Source organism: Elaeis guineensis, chromosome 13 (genome assembly GCF_000442705.2).
Source record: "Elaeis guineensis isolate ETL-2024a chromosome 13, EG11, whole genome shotgun sequence".
NCBI classification, from domain to species: domain Eukaryota; kingdom Viridiplantae; phylum Streptophyta; class Magnoliopsida; order Arecales; family Arecaceae; genus Elaeis; species Elaeis guineensis.
The window spans coordinates 4910338-4933553 of record NC_026005.2 but is presented as its reverse complement, the minus strand read 5'-3'; the positions used below and the strand labels follow the sequence as shown (position 1 = coordinate 4933553).

General features: G+C 38.3%; 1 protein-coding gene across 5 annotated transcripts in view; it reads left to right on the top strand.

Moving 5' to 3' along the window:
• Nucleotides 1-22918, top strand: part of LOC105060550 (uncharacterized) — a 49262-nt gene extending 26344 nt beyond the window's left edge. For 2 of the 5 annotated variants that reach the window (XM_073247305.1, XM_010944316.4), the window contains exons 11-19: nt 1943-2134; nt 2787-2893; nt 3063-3153; nt 9715-9846; nt 9957-10082; nt 10755-10925; nt 21878-21937; nt 22030-22178; nt 22588-22918. In XM_073247305.1, the coding sequence (XP_073103406.1) occupies nt 1943-2134; nt 2787-2893; nt 3063-3153; nt 9715-9846; nt 9957-10082; nt 10755-10925; nt 21878-21937; nt 22030-22164 (1014 nt within the window). In that variant the 3' untranslated portion in view covers nt 22165-22178; nt 22588-22918. Of the gene's footprint in view, nt 1-1942; nt 2135-2786; nt 2894-3062; nt 3154-9714; nt 9847-9956; nt 10121-10754; nt 10926-11007; nt 11091-21877; nt 21938-22029; nt 22179-22587 lie in introns of those variants that run through there. The other 3 variants (XR_012136172.1, XM_073247306.1, XM_073247308.1) reach the window with 3 other exon arrangements.
• Nucleotides 22919-23216: the final 298 nt, after the last annotated feature.

Here is a 23216-nt window from a genome sequence, read left to right as displayed (position 1 = left end):
ATGGATAGGTATCAGTATCACCATGGTTTGCAATATAGGTATCGCGATTTAGAAGTGTTGGTTTCAATAGCAATACCTATATCATGCTGGTACAGCATTGGTATGGGTCACTTATTGGTACCAACACTCTGTGCGCTACTCTGTATCAAGTGTTGGTTTGCTACCAGTATTGTATGGTATGCCTGGTACTAGGCAAAATGGTTTGGTATGGCAAACCATGGGTACCACAGTAGGTGCTATATTTTATATAATTGTCAAAAAGACAAGAAGAGTCTTGACAGGTAAATTGGAATTATTAAGAAAGACTTGAGATCATATAATGTTCTAATGAAACTAAGAAAAATGATAAGATAAAGCCTCTTTATAGAATGATAACTAGTTTTGCTTGGTACATGTAGAGATAGATGAAGATGTTATGCAATAGAATTGGAGATGAACAGATGAAATTAAAAGTGTATCGAGGTTGTTATGTGCTTTCCTCATGCTTTTGAGCCTTCCACAACACTTTAAGCACTGATATAAGACACTAATAAGGAACTCATATCTTCATGGGCTTTACTGTCCAGAAACAAATGAGTGGATTTCCATTAGAATTCTAAGCCCTAGAATAATATGCTTCCTTATATTTAACTCCATTCCTTCATAGCCATAACTTGTTTGTAGCACCCATATGAAAATATGCACAAAATGTCCTAAGGGGGTTGTAAAACAAACCACAATGACTGCTGAGCTTATTGGGAAGAATTATTCTTATGTTTTAAACCGTAAACTTCATTGCCTCTAAAATTTCATTGGTCCTTCTGAAACTATCATTAGGATGTTTTATTGTGTAGATTCAGCTACATTTAACAATGTGTTTTCCTCTTGGAGGAACAGAGTCCAAATTTTCATGTTAACAGACAGCTTCAATTTCTTATAGCATGCTACTCTCCCAACATTCTGGACGTTTTTCTGACAATGTTTTCGAGAACCAAACAGTTCTAAATGACTCTTCATCAAATAAAACCATGTCATCTTGGAGAAATTGTTAATAAATATATAAAGCACCCAAGGACCACCTAACATAGGTTCCTGCCCACCAAAATGATGAGCAGGGCCTTCTTTTACCTTTTAGCAAGATGGCTAAGGGTGTAAATGTGTCTCTTCTTTATCATGCGATCATTCTTATATTCACCAAAAGCAATTGTTAAGGGCCCATGAGATGACAACATTGGAGTTTGAGACAAGCACCTTAAAAGAAGGTTTGAAGAGGAATTGTGTTACAAGATAAAGCAATTTGAATGCAGTTAAATTAGTTTTGATGTATGCGCTGTTAACTGTGATGGACCTTGAAGAGGAATGCAAAGATGATGTTGATGAGGTGCAAGATATGTTATGATGATTTGGAGGATTTCGGGAATACTGCAATACGCATGCTGTTTATCAGTTTGATGCCATACCATAATGATCTGTGCCTACCAGCAAGTTGCCAGTACAGGTACATGTGCCAGTACTCAAAACCCTTGGCTTTAAGTTTGGGCCTTAGCAAGTTGCTGACTTCGAGATGCAGAAAGGAGCCTCAATCCAGGAGAAAGAGCTGGCAGGGGCATGCAATGGCATGGGATGATGCCTCAATTAGGAATGAACGCTGAAGAACCTTCATGAGGCCTGCCTGATGGTTAATGACAGTCTATATCATTTTGAAAATTTTCACTTTCTTAAATATTGGGAAACATTGCTTCACTTTGTTGCTGCTAATTGCTTCTCTTGCTGCTTGCTACTTCTACTGAATAGATTGACAAGTCACAAGTATGCTTTATTTATTTATAAAACTCTGTTGTTACTTTCACGTTGTTTAAGATAATTATTTTTGACAAATATAAGTTACTTGTGACTGCATATTGATTGATTGGAACTTGTTATGTACTTTTGGGTCCAAAATCCAGTTGATTCCTGCTTGCAGGCACTTGAAAGTGTTGAGGAAGCTTTGAATAGATTAGAGGACTTACTTCAGGAATTACATCTTTCCAATGCAAACCCTGGGACGGAACATTTAAAAGCTGCCTGTTCTGACCTCGAGAAAATAAGAAAGCTTAAGAAAGAGGCTGAATTTCTTGAAGCATCTTTCAGAGCAAAGGCAGCCTCACTAGAACAGGTATCTTCTTAATGGCTTCTCATATTAATGTATAGGTCAACAGCATATATTTGAAGTGTCCACTTAGAAAATGACTGCAAGTCTTTTGATTTGGGTGATTTATTTCTAGAGTTGCTGTGCTATTTGCATTTGTTAATCATATACCGGCAGCTTGACTCCATGCATAGTGTTCTAAATTCTGCAGATGTGCATCCTTCATAAAATAAAAATCGTTTAAAAGTTTACCATTGCATCGCATGTGTGTCTGTGTTCTTGACAGAAGAAAACACTTTCTAAAACAGAGGCAGTTTTCGTCAATCTTTCTCTGTATATATATCAGTTATGACTTTCTACTCTGAATTATTTACTGGAAAAAAATTCAGGACTAGAAAATGATGTGAAGATTCTTGCTTTGGGTACCAAACAAATATAGTTAGACCAGTGACAGCACATATCTCTAGCATATGAGTTGGCTTCCTTTCTTTGGTGCATGAAGCATCACTTTTTAGCCCTTTTCTTTTTTGTTATATATATATATATATATATTTATATATAAAATTCAAGTTCCCATGTGATTGTTGGTTTTTATATTTACCTTCTTATTTTATTAGCAGCAAAATTGCTGAGTCTGCTGCATGTTATGTCTCCTAACAAGTCCCTATTGTTGAACTAGGGTGATGCTGATGAACACTCACTGTCTTCTGCCAGTGAGCAGGAACAGATTAAGAAGACTGGAAAAGTTTCTAATACAAGTGAAAAGGTTCAGAACCCTGTAGAAAAGTGAGTTCTTTAATGTGGACTTATTGCTGATTATAATGTTTTCTTAATGGTAGATGCTACATGCCTGATCTATATATAAATATTGTAAAAAAATTTCAATCCCATGCAGTGGTTGCAATATATAGTCCTACTTTTGTTGTTCAACTTTGACCCCAAGTTCTTTTATCAGGGTGGTTCGTAAACCTCGTGGTTTTTGGAGTTTGCTGGTACGGAATTCCACCCAGAAAAATGAGCCTGGACGGTCAATGAAGGATCAAAATGTATGGAACTTCTTAATTTACTTTGCTTCGTTGTTGCTTTCTATTTTCAGATATTTTTGTTGGAGTATCAATTTAATATTAATTGATAAATGTGGATTATCACATGACCGAATGTCACATGAAACAACAAATGACTTGTACTCAAGCACTGATGGATATTGTTATAGCTTCTTTCCAAAATATGTTCACTTCATTACAAATGTCAACATTGTTTTTTTCCATGTTGAACTGCAGCAATTCTAATTTGTATTGTAAATTTTTCCATATACCATAATTTTGTTTGGCTAATTGGACCCTTACCATGAATAAAATCTAACATACATACATACATACATACATACATATATATATATATATATATATATATATATATATATATATATATATATATATATATTAAAACAGAGGCTTCTGCTGGGCAGAACCTCCGTTTGACACGTGGAGATTTGGAAAAAGGGCAGAGAGCAGCGTGTGACATAGCGCGACCCAGGCTTCGGTCTTTGGGGCGAGCGGGTTGGTGGGGCCCGCATCAACCAGCTGTCAAAGGGGTGGGATTTTCGTCACTCTCTCCCTCCTCTGTTCTAGGGTTTGGCTTGCCCCCAAGAGCAGTGCTTTCGTCCATATCTCTTCGAGTCTGATTTGTCGATGGTCACAGCCTCCTCATTGATTGCACTAGGAGGAACCAAGCGTCTATCCTATACGATTTCGCCGTTCTTGATTGTCTCGAGAAGCTGCGATCCCGGACCGGCGACCATGAGAACTGTCTCGCGGTGCGTTGGGGCTTGCCAATTGTTAAAATGTGGAGGGAAGCTAACCGGCAGTCGCCCCAACATCTCTTGGAATCTTGACCCATTGATCTACTGGTTGGATCGCTGTCTGATCTCTGGTCGCACTCTCGATGAGAAAGGAAGCAAGGAGTCTCAAGACGGTAGAGTTGGAATGTTGAAGAGCGCGAGCACTCAGCTTGCAGGAGAAATTCCGTTCTCCGATCGTAGTCGGATGGATGTGATGAGAAAGAGCAGCTCCTTTGCACGCATGAGCTATTTTTTATCGGATTCTTCTCCACCGATTGGGAACAAACTTTTAAGACACTTGGGATATATTTCCATCTATTTAATGCATGGAAAGTAATGGCTGTTTGTGGATTAGAAAGGACATGTCCTATGTCCCATCAGTTGTCACGTATGACAAATGCAATAGACCTGCTGTCTGCCGCCAGCAGGGATACCATTAAAGGGCCATGGAAGGCTTTTTAGACCTCAATATATCTAACATCTCAGACTAAAATATATTTATAAAATCAAAACTCAAATATAAATTCAATTGAAAGTGTATGAAGCATTAGACATCGAAAAGGTTAGATATCATATCTATATAAAAATTAGATATATATATATATATATATATATATATATATATATATATATATATATATATAATCAAAACTCAAATATAAATTCAATCGAAAGTGTATGAAGCATTAGACATCGAAATGGTTAGATATCATATCTATATAAAACAAGGTATGCTGAACCGGTACCGTCGGCCGTTTCGGCCGGCCGACGGTACGGTTCGATATGGTTTCATACCGTACCAAATCGACGATCCGAACCGGAAGAAAAAAAGAGAGAAATAGAGAAAAATAGAGAGAGAGAAAGAGGAAGAAAAAAAAGAGAGAGGGGAAGGAGCCGGCGGGGCCGCCGGATGTCCTCCGACTGGCCGCCGGACGGCCTCCGACTGGCCTCCGATTGGGCGCAGTCCACGCGCGCGGCGCCGCAGGCATGAAACAGGGGCATCGCCCTTGTTTCGCAATTTTTTTTAAAAAACATGATTTTAAGTGAAGTCAGCAAACGATTTGCCAGCTTCACGATTTTTATTTTTTTTAAAAAAAAATTCTTAAGTCGGCAACCCAGTTGCTAACTTCATAAGTTTAAAATAAAAAAAAAAAGAAAAAATCAAAACAGACGTCGTCTGTTTCAAAAAAGAAGAAGGGGCGGAGCCCCTCCGGGGCTCTGCCCGCTCGACTGCCCTCAAGCCGTCGGCGTCGGCTCGCCGGCCACCGGGATGGGCTCCGCCCGTTCGACTGCCCTCAAGCCGTCGGCGTCGGCTCGCCGGCCACCGGGAGCCTCGCAACGCAGGCACCGTCCGTCCGATAGGTTCTTCGCCCCCCTCCGAGCGTTCTCTCTCTCTTTTTTGCTCTCTTGAAAGTCCTATCGGGCGATACGGGGCTCAGAAGCCCTCCGACTGCCGTAGTCGGCCACCGTCGGCCTCCGGCGGCTCCCACCTTCCTCCCTCCCCTCCTCTCTCTCTCTTTCTCCTTTTTTTTTTCTTCGGTACCGTCGGTGTACCGATTTTACCGATCGAATCGTGTCGGTTCCCCGCCGGTCCGGTACGAGATGGGGTGTACCAGCCGGTTTGACACGGTATGACAAACCTTGATATAAAAATTATAAATAAATAAATAAATATATATATATATATTAAAATGATGGTATCTGTGTTGATCAAGCCTCCATCCACCATATATTTTCAGAAAAAATTCTTATTTTTGAAAAAAATATGATTGACTCATGTTCGTAAATTATTTGACAAATGGTTAGTTAGAGGTATGGGAGGAGAGGATCGAAGGAGAAGAAGGAGAGATAGAAGGATTTAAAAATGGCTAAAGATAAAAATAATAAAAAATGATGGGTTTAGGAAGAAGCTTCGTGAAATCGGAATCGTCGAATCTTCATAAGATTTATCCGATAACTCATAATGCACGCTATGCACAAAATATATTTTTTAATTATTTTACTATTTTCAAAATATATATAGAATAGATATAATAAAATAGATAAATAAAATTAAATATTATTTTAAAAAAAATCACATTCCATGCATCACATGGGGTTCTAAGCTAGTTTAACATATATTGTTGTACTCTTTCAATACATCAACAATATATCATCTGCAAATAGCATATAAGATGAAACATCCTCCTGAAAGATGTAAGAAAACATACATGTAAAGGAGAAGATGTGAGAGATTGTGTAGGAATGGGAAGGCAGAAAGGAGAACAATGTGGGGTACAAATCTTGGCATGTGTGTCCTATTAGATATTATTCTACATTTCCACCATAGCTCCTATTAAGCCTAGGTACACCAAAACTAATACGTATTATAGAAATGCAATGAAATATTGAAATCAATTCTTATTCCCCTCAAGCTTTATCTATGGAGAAATCATCCTATTAAGCAAGTTTGGGTACAAATCTTTGTATTTATGGTCTATTAGGTATGATTCTATCATAGCTCCTATTGAGCCTAGGTACATCAAAAACTAACTGATGTATATGATCAGACTGCCACAAAATCAATTCTTAGTACTACTCTCAAGCTTTATAGATGGAGAAAGACACAAGGTGCGGTTGTGAACTTTGACAATAACCTACCTACTTGAATCATTGTTGGACAGCTTTCTTTAACTTTTTCATGTATGAAATGACAGTAAACCTCCATAAAATTTGTATCCTTATGAAAAGTTAGAATATCAGCAATATGGCTAGCTGCTTCATTGTCGCATAAAATTGTAGAGGACTGCCGAGTTATCTATGTCTTTTTTGTTATTTGATTTTCTAAAATGGTCATTTGAGATGATCCCTAGAACTCTTATTGTTTTTATTTATAAAACTAGGTGATAAACAATGAATCCAAGAATTTTTGAAGACAGTCCCTCATATTTAGATCTATAGATTGATAACATGGGGCCTCTTATATGCTTGAAAGCTGAAATAGATAGATTTGTTTGTTGCATGAGACTCATGTTAAAGGATCAACGGGCTAATTACAATTTTCTGCACTTGTGGGACTATATTCTGATCATTAATGAGGATTGTGTATTGTGTTTACAAAGATGGTCACTGTATTACATTAAATGATGGTTGCAGAAAAAATTGACTTGCAGTTCACAATTCAGAAAGGGCAAAGTGAAGTCATCAAGGTCGTGTTTCTTATTGGTCAAAGTTGTTTGAATAAAAACTCATTATTTTACCCTGATAGTAGCATTTATCTGTCGCTAGGGTAACCTCACATTTTAAGAAATTTTAATGGCCTTTGAGCCCTCAAAGGAATAAACTAATGCTAATTTAAGTTTTAGAATATTTTATATTAATAGAAGTTGAAGGGGATGATGACTTACTGAGCTAGAAAGATGTGCAAAATTTGTAGGTCTAATCAGACTAAAACAAGTGTAATTTTTGGAAAGTTGGTTCAGTATATTTGGTTAACTAGCATTCAAAGATCACCGAACTAGTAGCAGAGGCTGTGTTGGCCAGCGATGGGTCTGGTATGACATTGGTACATATTGTACTGATCTGATGTGCATGAACTAGGGAGAGGGAGAGGGGAGAGGGAAGAGGGAGAAGGAGAGAGAGGGGCACACGGCGAGTGGGAGGGGGAGAAGGAGAGGGAGGAAGAGAGAGGGTGGGAGGGGGAGAGCGAGAAGGGGTTTTATGGAGATAGGGAGAGGGAGAAGGTGACGGAAGAAGAGAGAGAGAAAGGGCTTATGGAGAGGGAGGAGGGGAGAGAGAGAGAAGGGGGGCTTGCTTCACCGACGGCAGCCAAAACCCTTGAACGGTGTTGATTGGTGTCAAAGAGGAGAGAGTGCGAGCGAATGAGCTAGGGCAGCAAGCGAGCAAGGGAGAGAATCCATCAAGGGGGGAGTTTTATAACCCAAACCGACATGCGTTGCCGAATAGTCTCGATTTTGGAGTTGGTTCCGTTTGAACCACCCAATTTAGATTGGTTAGGTGATCCTTGCTTGCGTTCATTTTTTTCTGTTTTTAAGTTGGTCAATGGTACGACCTCGACTTAGTATCTCTTGAGTGAAGTATGCTTAGTCGCTGCAATACTATTTAGGGCTTGTTTGGATGTCTAGGATTTATAATCTTAGGTTAAAATTTATGATGGGATGTAGGTTTTGATCCTATTGGATTATACATAAAATTTTATTGGGAGAAAAATCATGTATAACTAATCCTATCCTACATTTCGATGATAAATTAGGATTTCCTTCCCTTCTTCCTCTTTCCCTCCTCTCTCTACCCTTTTTTTACCAAAGTAATAAACTTATTATTATCAAAATATCATATTAATCGCTATAATTATAAAATAATTTATATCGAGAAAAAGCTAACATATCTTTGTGTCTTTGAAATTTAAAATTAAAATCCGTTCAGATTTGGGATGAATTTGAAATTTGCCCCTCTGATACCCGCTACTCAAACCCGATTATTTATATTTTATAAATTTTTATAATATATATATATATATATATATATAAAATAAGAAGATATATGGATTTGAACTCCAAATCTTTAGATCGCATAACCCCTACCTTAACCTATAAACCACAATTCACATCTACTCCTAAATTGATTGATAATATATTTATACCATTGAAACTATTATATATAAATACCCAACAAGAAACCCCTATTTGGGTGCTCTAAGCTGTCCACTCGACTGAGACTTTGAGGACGTAAGAAACAGAGGAAAAACTGGGGGAAAACATCGTAAAAATCAACAAAAACATAGGAAAGATGGAAAAAAATTAAAAGGTAAGACCTTTTCCCACATAGATTGGTCATTTTTTTCGTTTCACTTCTTTTTCTTTTCATTTCATTCTCTTTTTAAGAGATTTGTGGCGAAGGAGAGCACCTAAGGGAGATTGGAGGGGTTTCTTAGGTTCTTGGGGGGCAAGGAGGTGGAGGGCAAGGGGGAGGGAGAGGAGGAGGCGGAGGAGGGTGAGGAAGGAGGGGGGCCAGAAGGGCAATTGGAGAGGTGGAGGAGGCAGAAGAGGGGGAGGGTGGCGGTGTGGGAGGGGGACGAGATGGCACGGGCAAAGAGGGGTTGGAGATGATGGGGGTGTGAGGCTGACAATCGTAGGGAAAAAAAATGACCTCAGGTGTTGTTTTTTCCTATGGGATTAGCCATTTCCCATTGTTCTTTTATCCCATAGTTAAAGCATCCAAACAGTGCTTAGGAAAGGAAATGGGATTTTTATCCATAGGATTCCCAAATCCTATAGGATTTGGGCCAATCCTATCCTTTCCAAACAGGCCCTTAAAGGAGGAAAAATATTGGGTCTTGTCGAAATATAAGGGCCAAAAGTTTAAAGATCAGCTTGCACAATATTATTGTAAAACTAAACTTAAACAATGCTACACTCTAAATTTCTAGAATTGTTTAGGTAGGGTAATAATTGCTATTTTATCATTTTCTAAAATATAAATTTATTTGTACTTTGTTTGAGTGTAATTATCTGAATTGGGAGAACCATCATATCAGCAAACATTTTTCCTGCTTTCTTTTTTCAAAAATATATTTCTATAAGATATGCTGTTTTCCCTTTAAAGTTTGTGTTTCTACTCTACTGAACTAGCTGAAAATTGGTAATAGCTTTATATGTGGTTTAAATGATCCATGTTGGCATGCCATAAGATCATTTAATTCCCTGTAGGTTCAGACTTGGGTTCTTGAAATGTATGTCTCTTCTTCATAAGAACGAGTTCTGTGCAGGTTGCTATTGCTGCAGTGGATAATCAAGACCTCGAATTAAATGAGATTCGCCGCTTTGAACTTTTGAGGAATGAGCTGATTGAGCTTGAAAAGAGAGTTCAAAGAAGTACAAATGACAGTCAGAATGAGGAGGTATCTCTGCTATGTCCATTTAACAAACTTTTTCATTTAGAGTTATTTTATCATACTCTTTCTCGGACCTGGAGTTTCCCTCTACTGAATCTTTCTGCATATTCTGTCAGGAGGCTGATCATATCGATGACAAAGACAAGCTTGCACCTGTGGCAGCAAACAAGTTGTTAGTCAAGGCACCAAAGAAAGATAATGTCATTGCCAAATCAATGGAGAAGATCAAGGAAACTACCACGGTAGAACTCTATTTTTGAGTATCGAGCTTTACCAGCTGGTATGGGGCATACTGTACCAACCAAGCATAGTATTGAACTATTGATACAATTATGCCTAGGTACCAACACATGGTACAGCCTTACAGGTGTAGTACCAATGCATGGTACAGGTGTTGTGTCAACTCCAACATTGTGCCATGATAATAATTTACTGGTACTGGACCTGATTCCAAGACATAAGCCCTTGCCTATGATAATTGATTTGACTTACATTCGATCGACAAATATAGATATATGCAAATATGTCACGCGACTTGCACTGCACTATTGTCTTGGACTTGCATCTCTTAACCATGCCAGCACAACTATAGCATGTGTTGGTAATTTAATGATAATGCCAAATAGGGTAAAGAAGAATTTATCTTCATAAGGGCATGTTAGTGAATTGTGTTTTTGCAAATCTTTCATTGTAATCAATATGTAGTGTTACCAATTTGCTATTGTCATGTAACTTCCACGTATTGACTAGGTTGTCAACACTGAGCCTCTAAATTGCATGAGTTGAACCTCATTGTTTTATGTGTATTCTTTTTTGCAATCCCATGTATTTCAGTTTCTATTCGATTTTTATAAAAAAAGGAAGTTTTTGCTTTGGATTGATGAAATGTTCCATTCATTGTTTTCTATGTTCAGGATGTGTGGCAAGGAACTCAGCTGTTGGCCGTAGATGTTGCAGCTGCTATGGTTTTGCTAAAAAGAGCACTCACTGGAGATGAACTTGCAGAAAAGGAGAAGAAAGCTCTCCAAAGAACTTTAACAGACTTGGCATCTGTTGTTCCAATTGGATTTCTCATGCTTCTTCCTGTAAGTCTGACATCATAATATTTTTCTACTCTAGATATGTTTGTCAATTAACATGTTAATACATCCTCTATTTTTGTACAAGCATGTACATACTATTTGGAGACCAACACTTTGCTGTTAAAAGATTATTGGTGTGATCGGCAACACTTTGGAGTTCGGATCAAGGTTTGCAATCTTGGTACTAGAACCCATATCAATATCATGCTGGTAGTGTTGGTATGCCCGTTATGGGGGTTGGTTGGGCATCTAGAGACTCGGTACACCATACACCCCTTGCACGGATTCTTGATTTAGTATCGTTATGCATGGGGTAGTAGGCACTGGTACAGTGAACCTTGTTCTGAAAGTTTCTACTGCTAGAGAATTATTCTAAGGCGTTTCAAAACTAAAATTTATTGAAGATGCCAGGTATTCCTTTTTTCTAAGCCCATCCAAATTGAATTTTAGTTCATTGTATAAGCTGGTTTCATATTTACACTAGCAATTAATGAGACCTCAATCGTCCACTGGATAAATCTGCTGGTTGTTATAGGCAATATCATTGACAGTCATTTTTACTAGTGTGTCATCCCTGTTACTGTTAAAGGTTTTTAACATCAACGGTTGTATGAGAGAGGACCATGTTTAACACTTGCTGGTGATCATAGAAAAAGAAGTTTTTTTTAAAAAAAAATAAAATGTCGTGTTTATGTCGATGGTAAAGCCTGTTCTATATTTCATAATATTATGAAGTGATTATTATCAGATTTTGTTCATACACTGGATCAATCATGGATTTAAGTGCTAGTCAGCATGAATGACATGATACAGTGCCAGTGTCTTATCATCTTGTGGCACTCATATGGTACAAACAACGTGCTCTACTTGGCATGTTGCATCACAAGTGCATACTAGTTGTGCTAAGAACTACCATAGAACAGAGTGGCTTAGTATAAATCAACGATATGCTGTATTAACTAACTAATTGACTCTAAAGCTTGGGCTGATAGGGAAAGAATCAAAATATCAAGCTTAACTTGCAGCCTAGATCATGCACATGGAGACTAGACCAGGGACGACAGCCAGAGAAATTGAATTAATAACCAGGAGGTGATTTAAACTTGTGACCTCCAGTAAACTTGAGCTTTGATACCATGTTAACTAATTTACATGAAAAGCTTAAGCCTGGTATACATGTCGACCCTATCCTTGTCAGCTAAAGATTTTGGGTTGGTCAATTGATTAGCTAACATGGTAAGTTGCTGGAAGCCATGAGTTTGAATCCGTTAATTATCCCTAGTTGTCTGTTATCCTGTATCCTGATTTTTTTTGTTTGTCATCATGAGTGATTTTTCTCAACTCAGTTATCTCTCCACATTCATAGTCTAGGCTACATGTGAAGTGAGGGGATGTGAAGCCTCATATGTTCCCTGTTACCTTTCCAGTCAACAACCATCATGCCTTTGGTACGTGAGACTCTAAATCAAGGTACCCTGGACCGGTACCGAATGGCATGCCGATGCCGGCCCAGTACGGTATGGTACCGGTACCGTACCGTACCAACACATGGTATGCCAAAGCATACTGGTTCGGTACCGGTATACAATTTTTTTTTCGATTTTTATTTTATTTTTTGGATGTTGAAGTTAATAATTGATAAATACAATCTCAAAATGGCATTATATTGCATATTATTGACATATTTGGGTTCAATTTGGAGTTATGTAGCGGTACAAAGACTCTTAATCCAAAATTTCAAACATATATTTATTTACATTATATTTCAACTATGTCATCTTAAAACTAAAGAAAAAATATATAAAATATGCATTAAAATGTATTTAAATATTTAAGTACAAAGCGCAATAACTGATATACGAATCTCAAGATGTACTCTGAATTTAATTTCTTGTCGAGTGTCTGTGATGCTCGTATATGTCTGGATCATTAACATAATCTGGAGGGATATCAGTCCAACCCTCTAGCCAAGCTGCACCGTACTCTCGAATATTCATCCCATAAGGCATCCTCTCTGGATTGTAAGACATCTCAGACCTCTCATAAAATTCTGATTTTGAGAAGTATTCTCGAGATGATGGTACGGCTGTGGAGGAGCCCATCCAAATATGCCAGTAGCAAAATCTGATCCGTAAGATGCTCTAGGCTGCATAGAGTAGTAACCGCTAGACGATGCCTCGGATGCACCATATGCATATGGATTATAAGGTGGCTGCGGATAATAGGATCCATAATGCAAGGATGATGCAGATACATCCATGGACCCTACTCTATGTGCAAGATCGTCTGCAACTGCATCATGTGCTGGACGACCTTTAGGAGCCCGTCATCTATATGAAATCGGCTCCCCACGGTCTCTACCGACTCGTCCACCATGATCCCTATCCTGTGTGACATGTGTAAACTGAGACTCATCGGTGAATCGAATGTTACCCGGTGGCTGTCTCATAAACAGTGGTCTCCTGTCCTCCAGTTTCTTCCTGATCATCAGATCCATGACTACCACTACCAGTATCATCATCACTCTCTTTGGTGTCCGTATCTGAACCAGATAGCTCCTGTACTCTCGAGAGTGGTGCACGTACAACTGTCTTTTTCTTTCCCCCCTTGTGCCCCTTTGTGATTGAAATTTTTGTGATTGGGAAGATGGATGCCTTCTTGCTGGCTGTCGGGAGGATCGTCTATACATCTCTCGCTCGAATCTCTGAGAAGATGTATCGGACAGCGAGTCATGTGATGAATGAATCCTTTGTGTCCCCTCAGGCTGTGACTGATCAGCTGGAACCCTATGTGGAATATTTTTTTCTGCCCATTGCCCTGGATCCACCCTGATCTCCCTCGCCACCACACTGGCTGGTCGTAGAGGGGATCCCGGCTCATCAAGCTCTGGCTCCTGCTGCTGACTTGCAAGCCATCCGATGATCGGATCGTCGTTCTTGTCGGCATAATCATTCAGTATCAGATCAGTGTACTTCAACTGAATTTCCTCCTGAATGCATTTTAGCCTCAACCTCAGATTGTAGTGAACATATACAAAATTGTCGAGACATTTTTGTGTCAGACGATTTCTCTGTTTGCTGCGGATAAGGGCGAAAGTGGACCAATTACGCTCACAACCACTAGCAGAGACCGTCTGAGAAAGACTACGGACAGCCATATGTCTCAAATTTTCTGCTGACGTTCCAAAATGAATCCACCATTCAGCTGCAAAAGCAAAATTATATAGCAAATTTGATGATATTATTAAGCAAAATTACATATCAATCTATGTTGCTCATTATTGATATGTAATTTACCTGGATTCATCTGCTTTTTGCTTACAACAACTGATGAAACTCCAAAACTGTCTGATCCCTCTCTAAACTGTTTCGTTGGAAACAAAATATATTTATTATTTATAAATATATCTGATCGAATTCAGTTGAATAATTACATCTGTTTTAAACTAGCATACCTCTTGCAGATACAACGACGTGATTTCTGGATCGGGTACTATCTTATATATGACATTGCGAAGAGCAGCAAGAAACTCGCTGTCCATATCTATCCTCGGAATGGTATACTGAAATCTCGGATTCAAGTAATAAGCTGCAGATAAATTTCAAGACTAATTAAGCATACTTTTATTTTCATGCTTCGAAAAAATATTTTAAAACATTCTTGAATCCAAACTTACGAGCTAGATGTAAATCTCTACCCATCTGATAGTTCCAACGACGCTCAATGATGTTAATGAATTCTTGAGCATGCTTGGGATCATTCTCACTGATCTATTTCTTTGTCCTCTCCATCATGTAATATAGGAAGTCCATCTGGGGGTATCTCTCGCTGTCCATAGCGCGAAGCACCTCATATAAAGGTTTGATAGCCTTCACTACTTTCTCAGCCTGCTGTCAAAATAACTGACCCATCATCAAGTTCTCCACATGACTTCTATCAGTGCCGGTCCTCGCATATCTGCTCTCCTGCCACTCGGCACTGACAAACATCTGACGTAGGGCTGCTTTCTTCTGAAGAACACTATCAAGTGCTATGTAGTTGATAGCAAATTGTGTGATATCTGGTCGTAAGAGCTCTCCCCCAGTATACGTCCGCATCAATGAAAGAACCCATGTGTGGTTGTAGATAAATCTAGTAATGGTCTGGACAATCTCCACTACCTGCTGCACCCTGCAAATCTTTTCAATATCCATCAATATAAGATCAATGCAATGTGCAGCACATGGGGTCCAGTATATCTGCGGTCGCTGCTCCATCAGTAACTCTTCGGCAGTCTTATATTGTGGTCCATTATCTGTGATGACCTGCACGACATGCTGCTCACCCACTGAATCAATCACCTCTTTCATCAGACCAAAGATATATATGGCATCGTGCATCTTATCTGAAGCATCAATTGATTTGTGAAAAATATTTTTCCATCACAGTATGTCAAAAAATTAATGATGCTCCGTCTAGTAGGACCTGTCCAACCATCACACATCACTGTCAGACCGTATGTAGGTCATTTATTTTTGTAAGAAGCATTCCATCTCTGCAGATCCTCCTTGTTGCTGTCAAGAAGCTGACCATAGATATCCTTAGGTCCTGGAGGATCTACACCCTGGCCGGCAGCCTCTATAGCTGAAATAGCAAATCGATAGTAAGGATTAGCTGCTGCATTTGCTGGAATATGGCTGAAATGAAACCATGATCCAATAGCTTGCCACATATCCTTCTTCTTATCTTTTTTCAGCATACTGTCAATTCTCTACTGCTTTGAATCCTTGCTGGACAAAGCATGTGGATCCAAATCCTGAATGCTGGCTTCTGCTGGAATATCTCTGGAGGACCTCCTCTTACTGCCAAAAGCTCCCAACAAAGAAGACATGCTGCGTCTGCTCCCTCTACCATCAGGCTCTCTGACTGAGGTAGTCCTTCTTAACTCGAATTCTCCCCCATCAGTTGCTGATCCAGATCTTAATTCGTAGCATGATGGTCCGAATCGCTTTCTGTACCGGGCCATCTCCTCCTGTCGGTACTGATCCACCACGCTCGCCTGAATAACAGCCTCAATCTGTGCCTCCTCATCTGGAGCAGAAGTCTCTTCTGACTTTCTAGAGTGATAAGTAGGTGGCTCTGCAGCTCGACGATCTACTTCGGTCTTTTTCTACTTTGTCCTTTTCTTCGCTGCTTTCGAATCAACAAAGTATTTTTTCATCAATTGTCGGACCTCTTGCGGATATTTCCGACACATGAACACATCAGGATAACCACCAGTTAGGTGCTGCTTCAGCTTAGTCACCCCTCCTTGAACTCTGTGTTGTACTATTTGCATCTCCAATGATGCCGAGCCGAGAGCATCTCACCATGATCCCAACTGATGTCACGCTCTAGATCTTTCTTCTTACTCATTTCTGCAGGTATAACAAAATACTAATTATTTCGAATTAACTGTAATATAACACTAATTATATATATTTTTTATTTAATAATATTTTTTACTATTTAAATATTTATAAAAAAAATTAAAAAAATCTCAAGTTAGATTCAAATATTTCAATTGTTTTGAATCATTCTAAACATTATTCTCAATTTCAAAACTAACTCTGATTTTTTATTTTTTTAATAATTTTTATATAAATAAATATATACTATAAAATAGCTGATTAATTAAAGTGAACGAACGTCATGCTCTAAATTTTTTTTTATAAGTATATGCAAGTATAACAAAACATGATAGTTTAATGATAATTAAAATAATTATATATAATTTTAAAATAATTTTAATAATTATTTTAAAACTTATAAATTCAAAATAAATATGTTATATGCTTCAAATAATATTTTTAAATTAACTAAAATATAACAGTATTTTTATATATTTTTTATTTTATAATTAATATTTTTATTTAAATAATTTAAAAATATTTTTTAATTTCAAATATTTAAAAAAAAATTGAGATTAGATTTAAGTAGCTTGAATCATTCTGAATATGATTTCCAAACTTTGATTTTTTTTCTTAAATTTAATTTTTTATTAATTTTTAAATGAATAAATATATAAAAATATTTTAAAAATATATAATTAACGAAAATTAACAATTCTAGTGTCATCGTGTACATCTTCCAAAGATCTATCACATATAATTAAATCATACCAAAATCATAAGATTTTGGCATGATTTTTTTCTATTTTCATTTTACCTCATTTTTATCCTATTTCTAACAATAAAAATAAAAAAAAAATATTTACTAACAAAATAACAGATTATCTTACCTCTGGCCAAAGATCAACCTCTTCCCAAATCACTCCTCCAATTTCATGAAATTTTGCCTTCTTTTCTAATTTTTTGGAGGTTTCAATGAAACCGTTGAGACCAAGGTTGCCCACGGCCACGGGTGTTCTCTGAGAACTCTCAGAGAACACCAATAAGCACCAGGCCCTCCTCCCATGTGAAGTGGGCCATGTCCATTTCTCTCCCCCTTCCCTAAGCATCAGGCCCTTCCCCCATGTGAAGTGGGCCACGCTCATTTCTCTCCCCCTCCCCACCCCCAACCACGTGAAAAGGCCCCCACCATCCCCCCCTCCCCCATGTGAAATGGTCCTCCGGATGGTACGATTCGGTTCATTTCGAACCGGCGACGAACCGAGCTATACCGCTCGGTTCCGGGCGGTATGGGCCCGAACCGCACCGAACCGAGCGGTATAGCTTGGTTCGGGGTCGTTTTTCAAAAAACAGATTCGAACCGGACCGGTAAGGGACCGGTCCGGCTCGGTACGCCCCGTACCGGGCGGTCCGGCCCGGTACGCCCCGTACCGGGCGGTCCGGCCCGGTACGGCAAATCTTGCTCTAAATATTGAGAAAATGAAGAATCCATGATTCAAAATTTTCCTTCATTCACTCGTGAACTGGGCTTACTAGGTGGAGAAGTTCTAAAGAATTCCTAAGCATTCTATATGAATACTGGAAAGGGTTTTATCTGAGGTTGTAAAATGTTGTTTTCCAATGTCTTGTTAGTCTATGGGTAAGAAATGAAAAATGGAGAAGATTTTCATGTGATATATCAAACATATATTGGTATTAGCACTGAAGAACAGCCAGTGTGGTCCAAAATGCACCAAGTTCCAACTGACTTTGCTTCCCACCGTACCATGTCACATTGCAGCTAGGGACTCCAGAGTCCAGGCATTATTTCTTTGAGAATTAAAGTTGCAAGTTGCAACATAGTTTGTGCACAGCCATTTGATTTTTATATTGTGCTTAGATTAACATGTTTACTTAGATCTGATTTATTATTTTGAATGAAGTTAGAAAAGAAGTTCTTGAAAAATGATTTTACATGAATTCTTGATTGATAAAACAATCAAATCTGCAACCGGGAGGAGGAATCCTCAAGCACAATGCCGCATATATGAACAAGGAAATAAATAGAAAACAAGAAAACTTCTATTAATTGCTTTAATCTCTGAAAATACAGTAACATGTTGTGTTATAAATCACTAACTAGCATAATATTTCACCACCATATTTGGTGTAGGTTTCCTATTCTATATTTTCCCAGATGGATAAAGATCTTAATTACATCTGCCTGGAGAAGCTGGGACATCACTATTAGATACAGTTTTTTTCTTTTTTTGGGTTGGGGGGGGTGCGTGTTAAATCTTGCCCCCTCACTGTTGGATCATCCAACCATTTCTAGTCATTGTTTACATCTCCATCCTTGATTATCCGCATTGTTGATCATCCTTTTTTCATCTCATTGATGCTTGGCAAGGTTGGCTATCTCAATACCGGACTCTATACCGGTACTATCCTATTATGGTGTCAGTATGTGGTTTGGTTCGATAAGAGATACCGTATCAGCACTACTGGTATGAAACACTGCATCGGTAGCATCGGTACGGTGTGGTACGCTCTATACTAAGTGGTATGGTAGACCATGTTTGTCATCATGATGTATGTTTGTTACCATGTCCATGACCATCAGCTCTGCTAGTTTGCCACTAAGTCATTGGCTCTTTATGCCATGATGTAATATAAACTAATAATGAAAATGTCCTGTGAATATGTAATTAGATGTGGGACTATATTTGCCAACATGGATGTCAATTGTACTACAGGAATTGGAAAAGCTTGCAGTAACACTAGTGGTTGCCCTTATTAAGAATGGCTGGTTGAATGCAAATTCATAAACCTGACTTAAATAACAGGACCAGCCTTGATAGGTATGGTTACAGAATTTAATATTTTCTCGTTTTAGTTCTGTTACTTCTGTAGCTTATCCTTGTGCCTAGGAGGTGAATTCAGTTCCTTGCTAAGCTTTGTCTTCTTTCCTCTTTCTCTAGTCTCATTCAAATCTTGGGGAATTTTAGAGGTTCAATCCTTGGTTGCTTAGTTTATATTGTGATAAATAAGGTTCATACTTCATACCATTGAGAGACATTTTTAAGTTTTTCGGTAGGCCTCTGTCTGGTTTGTTTTTGCACTGACAGAATTCACTACCAATTCTTAGGGGGTTGTTATGTTGACTGCTATATAAAGAAATGTTGGTTCTCCAATGAAGCCTTCTCTATGCAGTTTTGTACCCTATAGCCAATGCTATTTTCATGGGAAAAAGCTCTGGTAAGAATGACAAAACTGTATTGAAAAATGCTTGGAAGTCGAGATACAATCAAATCTAAGGTTGATCATGAAGAATGCCAAATACTCAAACCCATGAGTTATGGGAGGGTCGCCAATCTGAAAGTTCACGTGGATCATAGAAATGGACTCAAAGAAAAGGAAATTAGCAAAGAGCTTGAGAAGATTCATTGCAAAATCCTCCAAGAGCATAGCAGCTTGCTTTGTGTTTAGAAATGTGAGGTTCATCGCAAAAACAAAAGAAAAAAAAAAGTAAAAGAATAAAAAATTTCAGCACCTATAGGGTTTTTATCAGTTGTATGCACCAACACATAATTTTTTTTTTGAGATCTTGTAAGTAGAGAATATGCTTGGATTTCCTTATGTTAAAGTGTGGTGTGTGGACCCTTACTCTTGTGAGTAGTTGTTTGGAGGCCCTTTTATCAAAGCCTAAGGCAGGGCAGCTAATTTCCTTTCTTGAAGCCATAGCTGCCCATCTAAGAGGTGTTTGCAGGGAATGGTATGTGAATAGGAATTAGGGAACAAATTGTTTGGAAATGTTTCTAAAGCAGGATCTGAGCAATATTTGTGTAAAGCATGAGGAGAACTTATGGCACATGCGTTTAACAACCATGGGATGTTACCTGTCATTCCTCTAGTTATTTCCTGAATATTTGCCACGTCTCCTACAGGTTAGCTTTAACTATAGTGAGCTAGGTTTCCTAATCTGTTCCCTGTTTTCAGTAAACTGAAATTAAAGCAATTTACAAATAAGCTATCATGAAACTTTATGTTAGAATTCAAAACAGGGTCCTGCAGCTGTGATGAAAATTAGTGGGCCTCTAAAAATAGTGCTTGATCTATCATGGTATTCGGTGTATACCCTTGTTTCAGCCTTTCAGGCCTTTAAAAGGGGTTTATAACTCAAAACCATTTCGAAAAATTCTATACATAAGAAATAAAAATGCCTGGTTAAATTAACAAAATCCAAATTCTGTTACCAAGAAGAGTTGGGGTTAGAAAATCAACTGCTTTACCAAGGAGAGTTTTTCAGTTCATCTGCACATCCAATTAGAAGGTCTTGAGTCCTGATGCACCTTCAGAACCTTGTGGTGCTACCTCCATTAGTTTGTCAACCTGATTCCTCTATTATATTAGCTTCCAGTTTGCTATTATGTTAATTTAATCAAGAGCTCTCTAATACCCAGCTAAGCATCTTCTTGATCTTCAATTCCATGCATTTGTTAGTCATTTAAATAATTTGGGTCATGCTAAATTTCAAACTCCCTCTTGGTGGTCCACTTTCATGGAAGGTCAAGCATTAAGCATCTTTTCTTTGAATCTTTGTTGATTGTAGACATAGCATTTCTTTCTCAGATATAGAGGTAATGCTGCATTATCTTTGAATGGAGGGGTTTCTCATACATTTTACTTGGTGTTTTGGCCTTATTTGCTGTAGTACTCCCGCATCTGTTAGGCCTTGGATGAGGGGTAAATATCTTTGTTATTTCGTTCACATGTTATCAAGCTATACTCATCTAGCATGCTCATCTTCATTAGTCGCAACCACAACTCACTGTTTGCTTCATATGTTTGGGTGTGTTTCTGCTACTCATTCCTCCGTAAGACTAAAGTAGGTTGGTCAGGCTAGCACTTGCTAAAGCCACACAATGAAGTTGGAAATAGGCTCAGGAATCCTGGTACTTGGACAATTGGCTTACCGGTAATGTTGTATCATGACTGGAATTTTGAGGCAAGTTACCAGTCTTAAGGCCTGTTTTATTTTTATGTCATTCTGCTTGATTTTGGCGCATTCGACTTGCCAAATATGCAAGTTTACGAACATTGTGAGTTTATGAATGTGCTTCCTTTCATTGTACATCAATACTCTCTCGACCATCCTAAGGGATTTGGCCTAAATTGAAAGACCAGCCTCAAACAAAGAAAGGACATTTGAAGTATTTCTGAGGTAGCAGAAAAACTGTTTCTTGTATTTCTTCACTGGCTACCATTTGGCTTCCCTAGTGTACGAGGTACATAGTGTTACCAGCTGGTTTTATCATAAGTGCATGAGTTCATGTTTGCCCTTTAGAAAGACATAATAGGGCAATGCTAATGAGCTAGCATCTTAGAACTGCTGTTTATAATGTGCATCCAAATCATAAGATGAATCAATCTTCAAATTATTGTTTGTTTTTTCAATAGTTTGGTGCATGGTGCTCAAGCATTGCCATTCCAGAGTATGAGTTGGCTAGCTTGACTCAAGCTGTTGTGATTTCTAGCCAGTGCAGGCTCTGCCTTAATTGTTAATAAAAAATAGTGTGCTTACCATCTTTTTCCCCTGATGTTTAGGTTACCGCCGTTGGGCATGCAGCTATGCTTGCTTTCATTCAAAGATATGTACCTGCTCTGGTATGTTCCTGTTATGAACTACATTATCAACTCCAAATGTTTGTGCTTTACACTTGGCTGATTTGTGAAATGATGCTCTTTTCCTCTGGCAGATTCCATCCACATATGCACCAGAGAGGTTAGATCTCCTGAGACAGCTTGAGAAAGTGAAGGAAATGGAAGGAACTGAGATGAACTCCGATGAGATGACTGAGGGAGTTAGCGAGACCAGCAGCAATACAGAGTAGTTTCACTTGTCAGTGTAAATCTCTCGTATCTTTGACCCACTGCTGGCCTCTACTTTGCTAAACTGTCCTCATCTCTACTACCCTAATGCAAACTACTGAACTGCCTGTCCATGAAGCTACAGGCCTGTGCTTCTGTCAACATGCAGAAGGCCTCCTGAACCTCACTGCTCTCCCTACTTCAATAACCATTCCCATCTTTTAACGTATACACCTCACTTACCCTAGGGAGAGAAGCAAAAAAAGTACATTTTCCTAAATCTGGAGGGCAGTTACCAAGTTACACGATAGATAAATATGTTTTCTTAACAAAGGCCAAGATTTCAACTGTGTTCATATTTCATCTGGTGTTCATCACAAACATCCCAGTTCATGTGCTTGAAACATACTCTAACTCTTGTTGATTATATGTTTATTTGTTTCCAGATGGTTGCTGTGAAGCTCATTCAGTATACTACTAAAGTAGCACACAAGTGTCTACAGATCTGCATGAAAGATATTTACAAACTAGGCTCCCTGTGAATCAAAGAGTAGCTTATTTTCTATAATCTGCTTGATTCATTGACTGCGACCTTGAGCTTTTTAACCATATGCTAAAATGAACAGGTTATCTGCAGTCCGTTACAAATTCTGTGGTTGGTATCCAATGCTGTAATCACTGGGCATTCTGTGTTGCAACAAAATATTGTCATATAAATGTCATGATCTTGGAACTTGTACATAGATTGAATTGTATATATTGCAATTTTGCTTTCCATTTTCTGATGTGCACTTTATATGAGCAGTAAGATGGTTAAGTTCAATTCTACCAAAAAAAAAAAAAGATAAGCGCAAGTGGTAAATGGAAGCGCTAGGAGAAGTATACTGATTTGTATGGTTAAAACAATGTTTTTTTTTTAGTCTCCTGCCCTAACCTGCTCCCATCTCCAAATGGTCATTAAATTTTGATGGTAATGGACGGGATGGGTGATCTAACTTTGAAATTTACTAGGATCGTGCAAAAACTTTAAGAGAGTGATTCGTTGTTAGCACACCACATTTCCATGTTATTTTTC